The sequence below is a fragment of the Eptesicus fuscus genome, chromosome 18 (assembly GCF_027574615.1).
Source record: "Eptesicus fuscus isolate TK198812 chromosome 18, DD_ASM_mEF_20220401, whole genome shotgun sequence".
Lineage (NCBI taxonomy): Eukaryota > Metazoa > Chordata > Mammalia > Chiroptera > Vespertilionidae > Eptesicus > Eptesicus fuscus.
Genome location: NC_072490.1, coordinates 24,457,428 through 24,479,558, shown reverse-complemented (window position 1 = coordinate 24,479,558; position 22,131 = coordinate 24,457,428). Strand labels below are relative to the sequence as shown.

At 38.4% G+C, this 22,131-nt stretch overlaps 1 protein-coding gene across 4 annotated transcripts in view; it reads right to left on the bottom strand.

Moving 5' to 3' along the window:
- The window catches only part of ANKRD28 (ankyrin repeat domain 28), a 145,608-nt gene that overhangs the window by 44,911 nt on the left and 78,566 nt on the right, over positions 1-22,131 (bottom strand). For 3 of the 4 annotated variants that reach the window (XM_028129542.2, XM_028129536.2, XM_008153346.3), the window contains 3 exons: positions 18,458-18,536; positions 6,790-6,860; positions 816-1,016 (listed from right to left, as the gene is read on the bottom strand). In XM_028129542.2, coding sequence (XP_027985343.1) covers positions 816-1,016; positions 6,790-6,860; positions 18,458-18,536 — 351 coding nt within the window. Of the gene's footprint in view, positions 1-815; positions 1,017-6,789; positions 6,861-8,160; positions 8,284-8,579; positions 8,622-18,457; positions 18,537-22,131 lie in introns of those variants that run through there. The other variant, XM_028129571.2, reaches the window with a different exon arrangement.

The following is a 22,131-nucleotide window of genomic DNA, read 5'->3' as shown; positions in this document are numbered from 1 at the left end:
GACTAGACAAGCTGGCCTCAAAGGTTCTTCTAAATCTGTGTTTTGCTTTTTTCGAAGTCTTCTCTGTACACATAAACTCTACTCTTTGCTATGACAACACCTAACATTAGATAATGCTTGCTGTATAAGACAATTAAATACTTATTTTCTTAAATTGTTTTCTTTTGATGGTATGTCAAGAAAGAATTCTTGACTAAATATTAATAATAAACAGCAAGAAAATGTCTTCTAAACCCCACCTTCCTTTGCTATTCTATTCCTGGGAGCACAATAAACTTTTGTCTTCTGAGACTATTTTTCCAATAACAGAACACAGTTTTCACATTGTGTTATAGTTGGCAGTGTTCTCCTATCTCCCCAGGTTGACTATGAAAATCAAGTAAGTGCATGGGCTGCATCTGATAAATAAATTTCTAAATTTGAGAAAGTTATATCATGAATTACGAAAGAAGTTTAAAGGCTTTAATAGTAAAATTAGACTAAATTACCAAGATAAATATTTTTGCTTGCTTTTATCATGAACTAAGGAATGGCTAAAAAGGCAAGTTCATTAATAATTGGGGTGAGGGAGTGGGAGGACTTCCCACAGGTTGAGAACCACTAGCAGGGTCGCCTAAGACCATTGGAAAACACAGATATTTACATTACGATTCATAACAGTAGCAAAATTACAGTTATGAAGTAGCAACGAAAATAATTTTATGGTTGGGGGTCACCACAACATGAGGAACTGTATTAAAGGGTTGCGGCATTAGAAAGGTTGAGAACCACTGACTTAGAGAAAGAACACGATTGTCTAGTTGAATACCACCTACCTCACCATGTCCACTGAAAGCTGCATGATGTAATGCAGTTCTCCCTGCTCGATCAGACACGTTCACATTACTCAGAAGAGGTACCAAAGCTTCAGCACACTTTACGGCTTTATTAGCAGCAGCTATGTGTAAAGGGGTTTGCCAATTTTTGTCTCGAGCATTAACATCTGCAGAATGCTTCAAAAGTACCTGAACTGCTTCCTAAAACACATGAAAAGTTATAAAAGACAAATGAGTTAACAGTTTTAGAAATTTTATATATGAAAGAAATAAAATTTCCTGAGTAAACAAGTAGAAATTTGCCACCCCCCAAATATATATTTAACTAAAGGCAGTACTCAGAGTCATACAGGATGCATCAAGATCAAACATTTTCTATCAAAATGTGCAAGAAGAAATATTAACAAATATTCTTTAAAAATAATCATATCTAGTTTTTCTAGATGGTGAGATAAAATTAATTTATACTTTCAACAGTTTTAAGATGTATTGTTTTGCTATTAAATATATATAAATTTAAAACATAACCATGTCCCAAAGTACTACACATGCTATATTTTACAAAATAAACATTAGGATCTAGTTCATGAGAAAGGGGGGCGGGGGGAGTATTTGAAGTCTCTGCTGTGAGGCTACCTGGTAGGAAAGTCAGTGTTGACAAAGCAATTTAAGAGTTTACTCTCCAAAGGGTCTGTCTCCCAGAAGCATAAGGAAAACTTCACATCTCACAATAAGATCTTAAGGAATCCAGTATGCCACTGACATTAAGCAATATAAAGCAATATAATCATAACTAAAAATAAAATATTCTCATGGTGATAATCCTATCTTCAGTAGATGAATGATAAACTCTGTATGAAATGTAAAGGACTAGAACCAGAATAGAAGCATCTCAAGTCTAGTAAAACCAACACTCAGTTTCCTTAGCTGTAAAGAGGGAGTATCTCATCTGTCCACCATTCATCTTAAGTCTGCTATTCAGCAAAAAAATCCCGAAGGTAGATGAAAAGTGTAAAATAACTATAGCTTTTTAAGCCTTTGAAATAAAAAGTAATCAGAACTGTTTGAAATATGGGAAACAGCACAAGTATTTAACAGGGCTGGCAAAAGACTGGATAGAAGCCCAGTAATCAATCAACGTGTTAAGGAAGTCAGCCAGCTAATCAAAGATATATGGAGACCTACCCTATGATCCCACAATTCCACTCCAATTATTTACCCAAGAGAAATTTCAAAAGACCCATCTGAGAATGTTTATAGTAGCTTTATTTGTAAGAGCCAAAAAACCAGAAATGCAAATGTCCATCAATAAGAAAATGGATAAACAAACTGTTGTACACTCATACTATAATGAAATACTATTCAGCAATAAAAAGAATTGAACCATTAATATACACAATAATATACACAAATCTAAAAAATGTTATTTTGAACAAAGTCAAGACACAAGAGTACATACTATATGATTCCATTTTTATAAAGTTCTCCCTGGCCTGTTCGGCTCAGTTAGTTGGAGCATCTTCGTGTACACCAGAGGTGGCTGGTTCGATTCCTGGTCAGGGCATATACCCATTTTTATAAAGTTCTAGGACAGGCCAAGTTACTCTCTGGTGAGAGAAATCGGAATATAGGCTGTCCCTGGGGACAGGACGGCTGACTGAAAAGGGACATGAGGGAACTTGCTAGAGTGATGGAATCCTTTTCTGTCGTGATTGAGGAAAAGATTACATGGGTGTGTATATTTGCCAAAATTCAAGACTACACACTTAAAGTCTGTGCATTTTACTGTAAATTATACTTCAATTTAAAAAAGAAATAGGGGGAAAGGATACATAGAAGAATACATATTCTCTATATATTCTCAAAATTATGGAGAACTAGGCAGTTTCAGGATTCTCCATCCTCATCCTTAAAAAGAGCATATTGTAACTTGGGGAATAAAACTAACATTGTCTATATGGGAAATGTCAGTAGGTATGTTAAAGACATATGAGCAAATAATTAAAAACAAGATGAATTTATAATTGGATAAATTGGGCAAATATAGCATACTATAGGTGCCAGGCTTGCCTTATCATTCCCACTCTGGAATTCGTGATGCATATATTAAAGCTTCTGAAAAGTTTGGGGAATATTTGTTTCAATACCAAGAGTAGAAAAATCAAAACTATTGTTTTGTTTCACTGAAAAGCAGGAATAAATCCAGTTTATGGTAGGTTAGGGTAGGTAAGATGGCGCCTAAGGAAGGCTGTAAATACAGTGACTAAGACTCTAGAATCAAGAGAGATTAAATTTTTAACCCTGGACCCACTGCTTTGTACTGACATGGTTACCCCCTAATTCATATGTTGAAACCCTAACTCTCTATGTGACTGTATTTGAGGACAGGGTCTTTAGGAGATAATTAAAATTAAATGAGATCATAAGGGAGGGACCCTAATCTGATAGGACTGGTGGCAGAGAGAGAAAGATTTCCCTGCCCGTCCCTCCACCACCTTTCTCCACCATGTGAAGACACAGTGAAAAGGTGGCAACCTGCAAGCCAGGAAGACAGCCCTCACTGGAAACTGACCTTGCTGGGCCTTGACCTGGGACTTCTAGTCTCCAGGCTGAGAAAATAAATTTCTATTGCTTAAGACACCCAGTCTTAATTTTGTTATGGCACCCCATGCTGACTACTATAGCACCATTTACTACTCAGAATCATGCCTGTCAGATCACAGTGGCAGTGATCTTTGAAAATACAGAGAAAACTAAAGAAATTTCTAACGACTAGAGATATAAAACAAAACAGGCAAATTTCTGGAAATTACAAACCAATGTGTCTGATGTCACATCCCAGTAAAATTCAGGATCACATTATCAACCCATTATAAGCATTTAGAAAGTAATGTAGGCATAATCAAGGGTATTTATGGTTTTACTAACGCTGTCAAAATGTGCATTGACTTAAAAAACAACAACAACAAAAAACCCAGCTAAGTACCTATCCTATGACATCAACTTAAATAAGATGATTAAACATGGGACAATGACAACAGGTTAAAATATTATATCCAAAGAGTAGTTATTCATAGCTTAGGGTCAATCGAGAACAGTCCCTACAGCAATAGCTGTCCTTGGCTCCACTCTCCCTTTTAAGCAATTTTACCACTGATTTGAAGTCAGGTACAGGACAAAGGGCTAACAAATCTGCAAATAAATACAATGTTTGGATGGACTGCTTCTTATCTCACATGATAATGCAATTTAAACTCAGTTATCTTAAGAGAATTAATATGTAATTCCTGGAGTTAGGCAATAAGTAAAATAAATAAATGTACAGCCTCCACAGGATCCAGTAATGTGATGTGGACCCCCAAGATTGGTGGGGGTACTCCTAGAAAACTATTGTACTGGCATTGTGTCAAATTTTGCTCTGTCGACTTAATATAAGGTAGTGATTTATTAATACTTTTGGGAAATCTATCAGTAGAGCCAGGCAATTTAGATTAAAACAAATGTGTTCTGTTTTTCTTTGGGCAACTAATTTAGTAGTCAATAACTTGTTACTCAATGAAAAAATTAAGCTGTTAATATAGGCACAGAATGCTCACCAAATTTCAACACAGGTTATTTTTGTATGATAAGAATTTGGGTGATTTGTTGCTTTATTTTTAAAGTTTATATTGCTTGAGAAATATGTAACAAGCATGCATAATTTTTATAAAAATAATAACAGCCCAGCTGGTGTGCCTCAGTGGTTGAGCGTCGACCTATGAACCAGGAGGTCACGTTTGGATTCTCGATCAGGGCTTATGCCCGAGTTGTGGGCTCAGTCCCAGTGTGAGGTGTGCAGGGGGCAGTCAATCAATGATTCTTTCTAATCATTGATGTTTCCCTTTCTCTCTCTCTCTCTTTCCCTCTCCCTCTCACTTCCTCTCTGAAATCTATCTATCTATCTATCTATCTATCTATCTATCTATCTATCTATCTATCTATCTGCCTAAGCAACTGAACGACCAGTCGCTATGACAAACACTGCTCACCAGGGGGCAGATGCTCAACGCAGAAGCTGCCCCCTGGTGGTCAGTGCGCTCCCACAGCCAACCTCCTGCGGTCCCTCCCCCAGGCTGGCCAGCCCCGATTGGACTGGGCGAGATGGCCCCCATCGCTGGCCAGACCAAGGAACCCCACCCTTGCACGAATTCATGCACCGGGACTCTAGTAAAAGTATATTAAAAAAACACACAACACACAACACACACACACACACACACACACACACACACACACACACACACACACACACACAGAGGCCATCACACTCAGAAATTGATTCATTCAGAATACTCTGCACCAAAAGAGAGCTGACGTGTATGCTATACTTGAAGAATGACAGTCACAAATCAGTGGTGCAGCCGAAACTGGTTTGGCTCCGTGGATAGAGCGTCGGCCTGCGGACTGAGGGGTCCCAGGTTCCGGTCAAGGGCATGTGCCTTGGTTGCGGGCACATCCCCAGTAGGGGTTGTGCAGGAAGCAGCTAATTGATGTTTCTCTATCATCGATGTTTCTCTATCATGGATGTTTCTAACTCTCTATCCCTCTTTCTTCCTCTCTGTAAAAATTCAATAAAATATATTTAAAAACAAAAAAAAACAAAACAAATCAGTGGTGCATACAAACTGAGGCAGCCAGCCAATATGACCAGGTGGGCGGAAACTCACTGAAGGAGAGCTGAGGAGGAGCTTGGGATATTTATTTAATCTGAAGCTGTCAACCCAGGCTCAGTGAGGGAATTAAGCCCTCAGGCATCCACTGTATGTAATAAACTAACTTCTCTACCATGCACCCACAGTGGTGTTAGCTATATATGTCCTTGGGAAGATTAAGAAAATAGTTACTCCACTCATCCTCTGTAGGGCTTACTTCTCTCATGGTATCTCAAAAACATAAACCAAAAGCTACCTACACTTTTTCCTTTTACATACCGCTCTCTGGTTATGTTTTCTATTAAATGAAATAAGCTCTCTTATGCTCTCAGGATGAAATATGAATAATTAAAAGAAAATTCATAAAATTGATAATCTTGACTAGGTTTCCTAGCAGTTTTGCTAATTTATGAGATTTTGGTTTAAAAAAATGACCCCTAGGATTTACAGAAATTTTATTTTTATGGAATGGTCCCATTTTATAGGTGTTTCCCATAATCCTACAAAAAAGTAATAATACTACATAGTCCAGTAATTTTTAGGCTGAAAAGCAGACTTAAGAAACTTACTAGGGTCCTTGCTTTCTAATCTACAGCTTCCCCTTAAATTCAGACTAAGTACATAATTTTTTTAAAAAGTCAGCAGTCAGTCAAGTCTCTGGGTAGAATCTATAATCTTCCTCTAACATTAACTAAAATAATTAAAGAAAATCTTTAAGAATTTTTGGTTTGTTTTACAATCTCTGGAAATATAGTGTTCTTTCTGATGATTTAATTTGGCAGAACTCCACTAATTTTAACTCATATTCCCAAGAAATTGGTAGGTATGACTATTTTATTAATAGATTGCAATGATGATATTTACTTCTTCCTTGCTGCCTTTATTTAAAGAGATTTCCTGATAAGAGGGCTAACCACAAACTTAATAGCATTACCATGAAATTTCAGAGTTTAAAATATTTTAGTTACTATTTCTCAGTTTTCACAATAATCCTCAGATTTGCCCCCCAAAGATCACACAGCTAGAAAGTGGCAAGTGATATCTGAAGCCAGTTTCTCCAAACCCAAGTTCCATAGTTCATCAGCCATAGCACACCAAGGACCCAGACAGATAGAAAAATAATTTCTCTCTTGTAGGAAGTACGTTTTCTACTCCTCTCTACTTCAGACTCCAATTTTGGTTGCTTTTCCTTCCTTTGAAAATACTGAATTTAAATATGAGCTCACAGGCAAGCCTACTTAATGTTTTTATATACAATATATTTACTAAGAGAAATTTCATACCTCACTACAAGATGCAACTGCTCTGTGTAAAGGTGTCAACCATTTGCTGTCTTTGGCATTAACTCTAGCTCCTGCAACAAGAAGAAAAAATAAATTGAAATATTTTGCATAAAATATTTTAAGTAAATCTCCTTAAATAGTTATATATAGTCCAAATTGAATAAATAGCAATTGAAAAAGTAGTACTTCACTTTAATACTTTCTAATAAATTACCCTTAAATTACAAAACAAAACTATCCCTTTTAATTGATATAATTATCCAATAAGGAATTCGCTCTTTTTATCAAAAATAAAAGATCACAGAAAGGCTAGAAAAGCCACCTTTATACAGAGCATATCCAAAGTAAAAATCAGACTCCACTTTAGAATGTGTGTTAGGAACTCAAATAAATTAAATAAATAAAAATACTCAGACATAAAATGTAGGCCATTAAGAAGTCTTCATTATATTTCTTTACTAATGAATATAACATGTTATAGAACAATATAATATCAAAATAGTTTCCCAGTGACAATTAAAAACTCATTAGTACTATAAAGTTACTGTATAAAATGGATATAATCGCTATCAACTTAAAAAAAATTGAGAAAGAGATGAACCAACCCACATGTCTTTAATACCTAAAGGCTTAAAGAAGTAGTAATTTTTAAAAAAATCAACTATGGATAGCTGTTTAAAAATCATTAAGTCAATAGACAAAAATTATCCTTAATAGAATGGAAATACATTTAGCAAGACAAAAAATGCATTAATTTTAGGGGGGAAAATCTAGTGTCTCCATAAAATCCACTGATTTGGTACCCAAGTCCCAACCAAAGAGAAAAAGCCCTGGCTCTTTGAAGTATAAAGGAACTGGTGATAGGTCCTGCACTATCAGCAATCCTAGGTTTATATCCAAATTCTTAACTGGCTTTACATATCCAACCTCCTTATTTTCTAGATGAATTGCAGATAGAGTGAACACCTCATTGTCAGAGTAAGCCAGAGCAGAACCAAGGCTAGAATTCAGACCTCTTAATGTTTACATTCTGTTTTGAGTGTGAGGTTCCAAGGAATATTCAAGTGCAGTGACTCCAAGTATAGCTCTAGAAACTACTAGCTATGGGCCTTTAACTAGTTGTGTGACCCTAGTCATTAAAACAGGAAAAAATAAAATAGCAGCCCCATCTCAATTGTTGAAGGAAGGTTAGTGGGAGATCCTATGGTAGAAGAAAGCACTGCTGAGAAGACAATAAAGATAGCAATTTAAGGAATGTGGCATTGATGACTATTGCAAACCAACTCTTAAATGCTAGGAGTACATCACCTTAAATCCAAAATGGTTAGTCCCAATGGTATAAAATCAAATAACTTTCTATTCTAGACTCACCTTCTCCCATAAATCCATGTACATCAACAGAGCATGCCCTTAAGATTTGCAGCCTAAATCTATGCCATTGTCAAATATTTGAATTTAGATTCACCTTTCCAGAGTAGAGATATGATGAGATTTCTGATAGGTTAAAAGCAAAAGAGAATAAACAAGCAAAAATCAACATCAGGGTCACTCAAATAGGCTGTATCCATTTGATACCATAGTTAGGATATATAGAAAAATCTAGACAACTAGCTTCCTCTTACCCAATTTTTCATTTAATAATTCATACATATAAAAATACACCCTGAAAGAATAGATTTTTAAAATAAAAATGTTATTTAAGGTAAGATTTTCAGAATTAGATCAATGTCTAGCTCATTTAGACATAGACCAGAAAGTAATTTTAAAAAAGAAAAAATCTGGTTATTTACATTAGTCTCTTCTGGGTTCTAGACAGCAAAGCAGTCGAAGAGAGGTCTGGACGTGTGGGGAGTCAGGGGTTAGTGGAAGGAGCCCAGGAGTGGGACCTGTGATCTAATAATGGCTTGTAACCAATAGGCTGTGTGACCTGAGGCTGTTACCCATAGCCCAGGACTTCATTTGTTGATCATAATCCCTGCCTCCTACATGTGTATGTGCATATGTGAGGGTTGTGTACATGGGGCAGGGAGAGTAGGGTGAGGGAGGATGGGCCTCAGGTTCAAACAACATAGGGAGCTTCTGTTTCTGCAAAGTGAGCTCTAAGAGTCAGGCACTAAATCAGAGTATCCCATTTGACTCTAGGTCTCATTCTGCAAGATAACTGACCTACCTGATGGATCCTTAATATACTCAGTCACCAACTGCCAACTCTTTGATTTGTGCTAAACGATCTGCAAGATCCATTTTCAGTTATAACATTCTATCCTATTCTGAAATACTCAGAATAAATTATCTCATATTATTAAATACCCTGCTCTACTTCAACATTAACTAGATGAGGTAGTATCTTTATAATTCATGCCAAGGATCTTCAAATTACAGCCCATAGGCTGCCTGCCACCTGTTGTGTAAATAAGGTTTTACTGCTACAGAGTCACACCTATACATTTAAGTGTTTAACATGTAGCTTTCAAATTAAAGGAACTGAGTAGTTACCAGAGTGTCTGTAAGGTCCTTTACATAAAGTCTGTCATCCTCTGATCTAGGCTAAATACTTGATAGTTGATACTATTAAAGTTATTTCAATTTTTCATATGTGTTTGTAATAATTATAAATAGTACCACTAATAATTTTCTAAAACTTCTATTTGCAGAGAATAGTTCTCTTCTCTGCTCCTAAGCCAAGAGCAGACAGTCCATAACCAGTGAACTGGGGCAGGAGCCAAGTACTTTCACTACTCTTCCCAAACTGGAAATAATGTTCTCCTTTGGCCACCTACCAAAAGCAGTGGCAAAGCTTCAGATTCTGTTTTCAGGTTGGGAGTGAAATAGACAATTACATTTCCATTTCCACCTGTAATGTTGGGGGAAAAAACAACAGCAGCTGCATTGTATCATTTAAGAGGGAGTTATGGATACCAGATATTGTGTATCGAACTGTACCCACAGCCCCCCAATTCATATATTGAAGTCCTAACTCCAGCACCTCAGAATGTAACATTATTTGAAAATGGGGTCTTTACAGAAGTAATTAAATTAAAATGAAGCCATTAGATGGGTCCTAATGCAATATATCTGGTATCCTTATAAACAGAAGAAATGTGAACAGGCATGTACAGATGAACACAAGGAGAAGGCGGTCATCTATTACCCACAAAGGAGAAGGGCCTAGAACAGTTCCTTCCCTCACAACCTTCAGAAGGAACCAATCCTGACAACACCTGGATTTTGGACTTCTAGCCTCCAAATGGTGAGAAAATAAATTTTTGTTGTTTAAGGCACTCAACTTGTGGTATTTTGTTGTGGCAGTCCTAGCAAATTAATGTACCAGAATTGTAGGTTTTCAAGGGTCACACACTTTAGGTCTGATTCCTAATAACAAAAACATAATATTTGTATTTCCTTATCAAGAACTCTATCCTAATATATAAAAAGCCAGGGGCTGTCACAACCGAAACTGGACGGACGACCGAACAGCAGGCTGCGTGGGGCGACCAGGCTGGCAGGGGGGGGGCAGTGAGGGGCAACCAGGCCAGCAGGCAGAGGTGATTAGGGGTGATCAGGCTGGCGGTGGCGGGGGGTGAGGTGGGGTTTAGGGGCGATCAGGCAGGCAGGCAGGTGAGCAGTTAGGAGCCAGCAGTCCCAGATTGTGAGAGGGATGTCCGATTGCTGGTTTAGGCCTGATCCCCGGGATCAAGCCTAAACTGGCAGTCGGATATCCCCCAAGGGGTCCCGGATTGGAGAGAGTGCAGGCTGGGCTGAGGGGACCACCCCCTCCCCGTGCACGAATTTCATGCACCGAGCCTCTAGTTTTCTATAAAAGGCCAATCAAATGAACTTGTGACTAAGGACTTAATACAACACAGTTATTTAACCATTTAATATATGACAAGAAAAGTCTGAGATACTGCTAAACCTCTGGTTTTAAATACAGACATACCTTGTTTTATTGCTTTATTGTACTTCATAGATGTTGCGTTTTTTACAAATTGAAGGCAAGACCTTCTACCAACAAAAATATTATGACTCTCTTTACTGAGATATTGCTTTATTGTGGTCTGGAACTGAACCCACAATATCTCTGAGGTATGCCTGTACAAACAGTAAATAAATAGCTCCCATAAAATTTTCTATACTTAGGTAGCCAAAAAATTTAGTCCTTAAAACAGAAGTTCTTCACTAAAGTCACTGCCTACACAAATTTTACTAAATGCTGGGGCTAAGGGGATAATATGTGTGTGGGGTAAAATGCAGAGGAGAGGAAGAACCATTCAGATTATAACAGAGTTAAGAATATAGACTCTGTAGTCAGATGGCCTGGATCTGAATGCTGGCTCTAAATTTAATCAGTAGCACAACTTACAGCCATAAATCTCTAAATGCTTTAGTTTCCTTACAGTTAAGAGGACAAAATGAGATAAATGAAAAAACTAAATTTAGCATAGTATTTGAGATTTAGAAAGCAATCATTGTTTCCTCTTATTTCACCCCATTCAATAATAATTGTGAAATTAATACTACTAGACTCTAGTGTTACTGTGAGTTCTATGGAAGGATTCACTGGTTTGATAACCTGTAACATTACATGTAACATGTCAAAAATGAAACCCCTATCAACAAATCTCAGAGATGCATCAGGTATAAATATTTGATTTCCAATGAATTTAGAACTGAACTTTAGGTTAAAGAGAGTATTACTCTTCTAAATAACTCAACAAAATATAAAAGAGGATGTGAAGAAACATAATCTTCAACACAACAAGAAAACAGTTACCACCACCAACCAAACTATGAAGAATTCCTACCAAATACAATGAATTTGTACCAAAATGAGGAAGGACACAGCCAAGTGAAGCGTCTTCGCATCCTGGAAAGACTACCGAGTCTTCTAAAAGAGTGTATTTGTGTTTATGTCCATCTGTCCCCTTTTGTCTGCTGTCTGTGTCCTAGAATCCCTAACAATCTTTCAAATGAGCACTGTGGGTTCTCCGTAAGAGAAGCTCCCTACAGAACTCTAACTTTATAACACAGAACAAGGTGGGGCAGTGCGAGAGGAGGGACCAAGCAGACATCTTTATTATTTCTGACTCAGCTGAAGATCAAGGGTAAAAGCCAATCTCCAGGAGATCACTCCCTAAGAAGCTGTGATCTAAGGAGCTGCCAAGTCACCTCTATTACCCTAAGTACATCAAGAACTAAAGAGAGTCCACTGCTAGGATTGAGAGAAAACACATTTGGTTTGAGAGCTATTTGAAGAAAACAAACCTAACTGATGCTCACTTTTTGCCCTTCCCTACTCTATTCTTCAGCAAATAGCTGTTCTGGAGAGCATATTCCTCAAAGATATGTAAGAATCAGAAAGTATCCATCATAGGACTAGAACAAAGATATAAGGGAGCAGAGTAAACTGAAAAAAAAAAAAAAAAATACAGGTAATAGGAATATTTGAAAGAAATTATCCCAGGAAAGGAGAGAATGAACTTGCAAACTACTATCTATATACAACTTCCGAGAAATTAAGCTCTAAAGAGAAACCTCAAGGAGGGTTCCAATAAATAGGTAAGACAATGCAAAGAGATGAGAACTGGCTGAGGACAGGGGCAAAAAAAAAATAAAGCAATTACAGATAAAAGTCTAGAAACAACAAAAAGGAAAATAAACACAACTTAAAACATAGCCAAGAATTCTGAAGCTCCAGTTAGAGTGAATCTTTAAAAATCATGTCATTCCATGCCCTATCCAGTTTGGCTCAGTGGATAGAGCTTTGGCCCTCAGACTGAAGGGTCCTGGATTCAATTCCAGTCAAGGGCATGTACCTGGGTTGCAGCAACCTTTCCATATGTCTCTCTCACATGGATGTTTCTCTCTCTGTGTCTCTCCCCCTTCCATCTCTCTAAAATTCAATGGAAAAATATCCTCAGGTAAGGATTAACAAAAAATAAAATTAATAAAAACCATGTCACACCAATCAACACTCTCCATTGTTTTTTAACATTACTTTAAGGGCCAGAGTCTTTACCACAGTCTACAAAATCACACATGATCTGGGACCTTGCCATCTCTCTGCTTCATCTCCTACTGCTCCTTTCACCTATCCCCAATCATGCTGCCACCTCATGGCATTTGTTCTTGATGTTCTCTCAATTTCCTCTAAATATCTGCATGGTATGCAAGGCTTGCTTCCTTATTTTCTTCAGTTATCTTCTCAAATGTGTTATCATTAATCCTTTCCTGATAACACAATATAAAATTGCAACTGACTCCACCCAATATACTATTCTAATTTTGACATAGCAATTATCACCATAAGACAAACTATATATATATACTAGAGGCCCAGTGCACGAAATTCGTGCACGGGGGGGAGGGTGGGGGGGCGTGGGGGGGGGTGTTGTCCCTAAGCCCAGCCTGCAGTCTCTCCAATCTGGGACCCCTCAAGGGACCTTCATTTTTTCTCCAGGAGTGTGGTGGAAAAACCCTAGATCACCTTCTTGGATTCTTATAATCCAAATTACCAAGAACACTGCAAGTGGCGGCCTACAGGGAGCTTAGCCAATGAGTTGTCAGAAAAGGTATTTACTCTCAAACTGGTTTGGCTCAGTGGATAGATCGTGGGCCTGCAGACTGAAGGGTCCCAGGTTTGATTCCTGTTAAGGGCATGTACCTTGGTTGGAGGCACATCTCCAGTGGGGAGTGTGCAGGAGGCAGCTAATCGATGTTTCTCTCTCATTGATATTTCCGACTGTCTATTCCTCTCCCCTCTTCTCTGTAAAAAAAAAATCAATAAAATATTTTTTTTAAAAAGGTGTATCCTCTGCAGCTCATGCAGCCCCTGGGTTGTGACCACTGGGCTAGGGGTGTGTCCCTGCCACCCAGTGGTGGCTGCTGGGGTCTCCGCACACCCCAGAGGCCAGCAGCCTTCCCCCTGTGGAGGGCGCTGGGCTGGGGGAGTGGAAACGAACCGCCACTTGGTGCTGGAGCTTGGAAAGCCTCTGGGGCGGGGTGGGAACATCCCCGTCTCCAAACGCCCCAAGGCCTGCAGCCAGTCCCACCATGGGCCTGAGGCTGGGGGCATGCAGGGACCCTGGGCAGCATGCAGCGGTGGCCGCCAGGGTCTTGGCACACCCCAGAGGCCAGCAGCCAGCCCCCAGTCCTGGGCGCCTGGCTGGGGGTGGCACCCCAAACCGCGGCATCGTGCGTGAGCCTTTGCAAGCCGCTGGGGGAGGCCAGCAGCCAGCCCCACGATGGGCCCCAGGCTCGGGGCATGCAGGGACCCTGGGCAGCATGCAGCGGTGGCCACCAGGGTCTCGGCACACCCCAGAGGCCAGCAGCCATCCCCGGGTCGTAGGCGCCTGGCTGGGGGCGTGGCCCCAAACAGCTGCTTCGTGCGCGAGCCTTTGCAAGCCACTGGGGGCAGGGCGGGAACATCCCCGCGTCGCTATAGGCGGCTTGGGGACTGCACCCATAGTCTTCGAGTGGCCAGGGGGCGTTCTGGGACCCCTGCCACTCAGGACCTAAGCGCGGGCCTACAGGCTAGGAGAGGCCTGGGTCTGGAGGATGTTTCCGGGACCCAGGCCGCTCAGCGCCCGCATATGCAAATTAACCGCCATCTTGTTCGCTCTGATTGGCTGTGGGTGTAGCGAAGGTATGGTCAATTTGCATGTTTCTCTTTTATTAGGTAGGATTAACTTGTTACTGTTTCCCCCAAACATAACTACATGAAGGCTGAGACTTCATCTATTTTACTCACTGCTCTACCCATAGTACCTAGAATAGTGCCTAATATAGGAACATGCTCTTAAAATATTTGTTGAATGAAGGAAAGACAAGTATAAGGAAATAACCTAAAACTAAATCGAAAAGACAAAATTACAATCAGAGAAAAGCTGACAGAGACAGATGAAGGAGATCCAACTTAGTAGAAAAACACATACAGAAAAATTTACTGATAAAAAAGCATACAGGAATGGAATATTCAAGATTTAATAGAAGATATAAATGAAATAAAAATCTGAATTTCAGAACTAACAGTGCAGTTTCATATTATGTTCCAGGAAAAATAATCACTAGATTTAGCCTAATGAAGTTAGTACTTAATTTCAGAAATAAAGAATTGATTCCTACAGGCATCCAGGCAGAAGAGAAGTGACCATGGTGTTGGTGGGTGGTGTGGGGGGATGAAAATGATAAGCAGAGAAGAGCTTGATCTAAGACTTCCAATCAAATCTAGAAGACACTGCAGTAACATCTGCAAAGCTGAGAGGAAAAAGTGTGAATTGAGAATTTTATTACTAGCCAATCTACCCTTCGACTAAAAAAGGCAATAAGATACCAGGAAATATGGCATTCATGAGTTACTGAAAATATGAAGACAAAAATTACTTGATGATAATGTCTATTCAACCAAGAGATGTCAAAATAAAAATCTTGGGAATAGATAAACTATGGATAAAGACAGAGGGTGTGTGGAGGGCTGGGGCAGGGGTAAACAGTAGGAGTCTATATATATAAAAGCCTAAGTGACCATTAGGACCGAATGACCAGAACGACCAGACAACCGGCTGTTAGCTATGACTTGCACTGACCCAGACCTTGCTGCTGGGGCCCTGACAGCCCTGAATCTGGTTCACCCGCACCCCAGACCCAGACAGGAGGGAGGAGGGAGTCCGATTACTCGAAGAACTGGCTGTTGGTTAGCTTGCTGCTGGGGCCAACCTCCTGCGGTCCCTCCCCTCAGCCAGCCGCCACCCCCCCCCCCATTGGAGGGGCAGCCGGCCAACCTCCTGTGGTCCTTCCCCCCAGCCAGCCAACTTCCCGCAGTCCTTCCCCACAGCAGGCCAGACCCCCCCCCCCCCGCCCTAACTGGCCCAATCACTGGCCAGGCCAAGGGACTCCACCCATGCACGAATTCATGCACCAAGCCTCTAGTTATGATAAGACAGAATGTAAAGTCATAATTCCTGACAATGAAAACACAAGAGTGAAACAAATTAGAGGTGATTTCCTAATTTTTCAACAGAAAATAATCAAAACCTAAACCATGAACATGGTAGAGCATGGTTTTATAGAATGATTTTAATCTTTTTATACTCTATTTTTAATTTTAAAGAAATATTTTAGGAACAAATAACCTTGCCAGGGATACCAAAGTAGTTTTTATAATAGAAAATTATAGTAATTTACTTTATTGTGTGCTCTTATTGAAGCATATCATCAAATAATGCTAGAATAGAACTATGTGAAGATTATTTCACATTGCTTAATTTTCTTAAGATTACATAAGTTAAGGCTAACCAAATGTAACATGTTATTAGTAATTAAGGGCAAGAGCAATCTCCCCCAAACTTTTCTACATTGCTAGCTTACTGTGTTGCCTATTTTTATCTCCATGTACTTAATTATATTCTTTATCTAATTACTTAATTTAGAGCTTTGATTTTCCTTTTAAAAATAGCTACATGAGCTATTACCTCGTGAAACTGGTAAAATACAATATTAAAAGTATTTTTTCAAAGAGGGGTTGAAATAGCTTTTTATACATGTGCAATAGTTAATTTTATATATAGTCTTTATTTGCATTATTCAAAAGACTTTAAGCTTTCTTTCAAATACTTATTTCAAAGCTGATATATGATATTATCATGTTCATAAGGCTCATCTGACTATCATACTTATAAATACCAGGAAGTCAATCTTTTATAAGCAACTAAGTATCTTTGGTACAAACATTCTTTTAAAAGGAAGAAATTAAGTCACTGAGCATTGGGAAAGTTTCTCCTAGGTATAAAAATTTTAAATGGGGGGGTGGAGGGGAGGGGAAGATACCCTCTATGTTGAGTCATAAAATTCTTATGTTAAAATGAAAGTAAATGAACAGAATTCTATGTTAAAAAGAAAAAAATGCATCACTAGAGTTCTTACCCAAAGTCCTAGAGAGTAAACTAATTAGAACTGTACTTTTTCTAGCCTAACTATTTAACATAAAACTGTTTCTTGAACAATGATTGTAGAGAAAATTCCATATATTAACCTGTATCTCATTAATTCATATTAAAGCAGAAGATATTTTAATTATGAGAAAATCCAATTTTTCTCTTGAACCCCCTCAGTTCTTATGGCTAGTAAATTTTAGCTGAAAACTGGTGCGTTAGCAGCCATAGAAGAACAGATATGTTCAAGGAAGTGCATTAGTGCTAAAGTTATTCATAGAGAAACTAACATATATATAACACATTTAATTATATTTAATTCCATATGATTATGAATTTGTTATTAAAAATCAGATTTAAAAAATTTTACAAATTTATAAAAGCAAAATTCTGTTTAGGCTATAATTTAATAGGATTGCCATTCAAAATTTCTCTCAGTGCTCCTTCTCCCAAATATCAAAGGAATGATACTACTATTTCTCCAACTGCATTCCTTATGCACATATCTGTGCAATCTGGTAACATAGGTACAATTTAGACACATTTATCCTTTCTCAATAAGTATCAGATATAATAATCTGGATACAATAAAAATATTTCTAAGCTCTGTTTGACTGCCTCTTTTAGTACTACAGGCAACCTGACCACAATAGGAGCTGTTTTATGAGAGACAGTAGTATCATTACTTCATATTGTGAAGTCTTAAACAGTTTAGAAGAAATCCTATATAATAAAAGCCTAATATGCTAAGTGTCCAGCTGTCCGTTCAACCAATCAAAGCGTAATATGCGAATGATATGCTAAGGCCGCTCAACCGCTCGCGATGACGTGCACTGACCACCAGGGGGCAGACAGTCAACCAGTCAACTAGTCACTATGATGTGCACTAACTGACCACCAGGGGCAGACACTCCGACTGGTAGGTTAGCTTGCTGCTGGGGTCTGGCCGATCAGGGCTGAGCAAGACGGGCCGGGCACACCCTGGAGCCCTCCCGTGGTTCCTCCCCGGCCCCGATCGTGCACCGGTGGGGTCCCTCGGCACTCTCGCAATCTGGGACCCCTTGGGGGATGTCATAGAGCCAGTTTCGGCCCGATGCCACAGGCAGGCTGAGGGACCCCACTGGTGCACGAATTCGTGCACCGGGCCTCTAGTTAAAAAATAAAGCACAATTCCCTAAAATGTGTTTTACAGGTCCTGAAACAGAATTGGATAAAAGCTATTTAGACAGAAATCTTGTTGTTATATCACTTTCAAAATATATCTACAATCATACAATTTCTTACCACCTCCACTGCTGTACTTGGACTAAGTGACCATCACTTGCCCCTTGGAGAAGGTAATCATCTCCAAGAACCTATGTGGTCAATGAGGCCCACTATGAATACTCTATTTAACACCCTATCTTATATAAGGCTCATTTACTCCATTATTCTCATCTACTTTTTCATTTTCCTATACACTTATCACCTTCTAACATACTGTAAAATTTACTTGTATTTACAGCCCATTTTTCTTTATTAGAATATACTTTCCACAAAGGTGATGATCTTTGTTTTGTTCTCTAATGTACACTAACCTCTGGAACAGTACCTGGCACATCATATGAGATCAATGTTTGTAGAATGAACAAATAAGTTTCAGCTTATTAAACAAATATGAAGAAATAGTCAATTAGGTTTGATAAATATTAAGACAAAAATATGCATGATGTGCTCTTATCATCTAGAGCTTACCATACCAGATAAAATAAGCAGTTCAATGATCTCTGCATCTCCAAGATAGGCAGCAGCATGCAGTGGAGTTCTTTTTTCACTGTCCTGTGATAAGAAGGAAAGGTGGCACATAAATTTTCATATAAAGTTCATTTTAATATTCTTTAAATGAAGAAAAACCACTTAACTATTTCCACAATTCTAGTCTAGCCTGCAAGTCCCAAAGTATTTCCTTGCTAAGGAAAAAAAAAAAGAAAAAAAAGTGGCTTAAAAAGAATGGTATAAAGTGCAGGCAAGAATTAAAGAAAAAAAACCTAAGATGACAAAAATAGCTTTTTAGCCTGGCTGGTGTGGCTCAGTGGTTGAGCAACGACCTATGAATCAGGAGGTCACTGTTCCATTTCAGGTCAGGGCACATGTCCAGGTTGTGGGCTTGATCCCCAAAATGGGGCATTCAGGAGGTAGCCGATTCAATGATTCTCTTTCCTCATTGATGTTTCTATCTCTTTCTTCCTTCCTCTCTCTGAAATTAATAAACACGTATTTAAAAAAAAAAAAAAAAAGAACTAGCTTTTTAGACTTCCTTTGAATAAAGATTCCTAAGCTTCTGACATACACTGGCAAATTTTCTTTACTTCATACTGCTCTCCCCAACCCCCATCAATATATTTTCATAATTTTACAGTTTAGAGAAGTGTTGACTTAACTAAATTAAAAAATCTTAAGAAACCAAAATTTTTCCTTATGAAAATGTTTCCATAGGAGTGGCCATAGTGGCAAAAAGGGAAATTAACCTCTGAGATCTGAAATTATCCCTTAAAACAATCTTAAGGTTTTCCAATTCCATTTATGGCTCTAAGTATATATTTCTACCTTTCTAAATACCAAAAATACAGTTTTCCAAATCTTCCTTCAGGCTTATGTACTTCTCCCCTCAAACAAAAATGTTCTCCAGTTTGAGAAGCAACATCTTAGAGTAAAGTCACATTTCAGGATTTTTAATTCATATTTTCAACTCATCTAAAGTTACAACAGTGTTGCTGACTTAGTTGCATCTGAGAAAACTATTCATTTAGAAATAATTATTTAGAAATTTACATCCTTTTTTTTTATTACAGGCTTTTGTGACGAATTGTTAGCTGTTTTCAGTAGCTCCTTTCCCTCTTTGTCCAGAGGAATAAAGTTTTAGCAGAGAATACACTCCTAGGCTGCCCTGAAGTGCTGTTACTTAGTGTGGAACAGTGGTATAATAATGGAATTGAAACGCACAACTTTCAGGTCATCTTCAACTAAAAAGAGAACCACCTTAGAGATGGACTAATACTTTCCCACTTCCCATAGGCTGGAAGGCAGATGTGAAACTAAGCCAGCTTTGACTATGCAGAGGTAGGCCAATATCCAAGAAGTGTCTCAAGCAACACGATCCCGAATGATCTTATAGAGCAGAGTTGCTCCACAAACCTGGACCACAATTTCTCTTAGCCTGGAAGTTAAACTTCTTCTTTGAATAGGTGTTGTATTTTGGGGGTCTCCTACCATATCAGAATATTATAACTTTCAAGATTTAAAACAATGAAAAAAATTATTTTACATAACTTTCTAGTTTGGCAATACCCTAATTACTCTAAGAAAGGATAAACTACTGAGAATAGATTAGGAAAAATACCGCTAGTCAAAAGAGGTTTAAAATATTCATAGGAAATCAAAAAAAGGCTTAGCTGTAATATATCAAGGTATTATAAAGCTGCAACAGTTATCACTGGCTCACCATACACTTCTTCATAGAATTTTAATATATTTGTGAGATTGTTTGTGTCACTATAGTAATAACAGGTGCTCCAGTACAGGGAGACTGGTCTAGAGGCTAAGAGTTCTTATCTCTCTAACCACAATGAATTTACACACGACCATGTTTTTTTATTCCAATATGTACCCAAGCAAATAGAATTCTTTGCACAGAAATTACTGAACAATTAGTCATTGAAAAAGCTAAAACTGAACCACTAAAATATCAGACTTTATTGAAAGCTGAGTCCTAATTTAGTCATTTTAATAAAAGGATCATTGGCTTAAGGCTTTTCAGTGTTAATCATTAAACAGCAAACTTCCCCAGAGTTTTTAAAATATCATCAGACATACTCAAATTGAGAAACATGTCTACTACACAGGATAAACCATGCACACAGCTCACACAAAGTGGTCATTTATGTGTGAGGGATGTCTGGAATCCTATGACTCAATGTCTTGAATATTATTCATGTATTTAATGACTCATGGATAAGTTTTCCCGCTCTAAAAAGCAATTAAAAAATAAAGGAATTGTTCCTTTCAATTTAACCTGTTAATCTTTAAATTTAATCCAGTTAAATATTAAAACTTGGGCAACGAAATATTTAAGATTCCTTTCAATAAAATTTATTAAAATTAAGAAATGATTATCCCCTTACATACAATAATTCCATTTCATGGAACTCTTTTTAGATAAAGATATTCCTATCTGTGTGCAAATAATAGCTTAGGTATATTTACTGATCATCATAGGAAGCAATATGATGGAAACAATTTAAATGCCCACCAATAGGGGAATGGTTATCTAGAATATGAAACACAAGCTATTAACCAACCTTCATTTAATTGACTCATGTGATAAAACAATATTTTCTGTTTCCTGAGTAAAACTAATGGAGACTTTGGCACCCCATGTATTTTGACTATTAGATTATCACTAATAAGACCGTGCACTTATAATGCAAGGAAGACAACATTAAACTCCTGTCAGTGACTCCACATTGTCAATGAAAAGTCCGTGGCCCAATTTTTAAAAAATGGTTGATAAATACACTTGTTACAGCAAAATGCTTAAAGATCACTATTTATGATTCCCTCTGTCAGACTTTGATAAGCTTATCAACTACCAGTTCTGAATATTACCAGGTGAGAGGCCTCGTACTTGTACAACCATATAATGAAATACCGTGTCAGCGTTCTGCATCCAATTCCAATGTGTGGGGTTTCCCATCTGTACATCCAAGCAATGTTCCAACACGAACTGAGGGCCCCACAATTCAACTCAATGTTGACACTATCTCCAGGAGATAGCATCAGATCCTACAGACTAAGGCTTCAATCCTACAAGACTGCCATCCCCTCTTCAGACACCAATAGCAAGTCCAGGTTGTCACCTGTACAGCAGTGCCCCTTTATCCATGGTTCTGCTTTCCGCAGTTTTAGTTACCCATGGTCAACCTTGGTACAAAAATATTACATAGAAAATTACAGAAACAAACAATTCATACATTTTAATTTGCATGCTGTTCTGAGTAGCATGATGGAATCTTGCACCACCCAGCCTGGGAAGTGAATCATCCCTTTGTCCGCCATAGTTCCGCTCCCAGGCTGTTAGCCACTTGGTAGTTATCTCCATTATCAGATCAACCGCCTTGATATTACAATGCTTGTGTTTAAGTAACCCTTATCTTACTTAATAATGGCCCCAAAGCATAATAGTAATGCTGGCAATTCAGATATGCCAAGAAGCGGTAAACTGCTTCCTTTAAGTGAAAAGGTGAGTCCAGTACAATAAGATATGCTGAGTCAGGAAGGAGCATGGAAGAGCATGGGTAAAAAGTACGTATGAGTGACCTCTCCAGCACCCAGCATAGTAACTGGCACAGATCTGTCAAGGGAATGAACCAACATA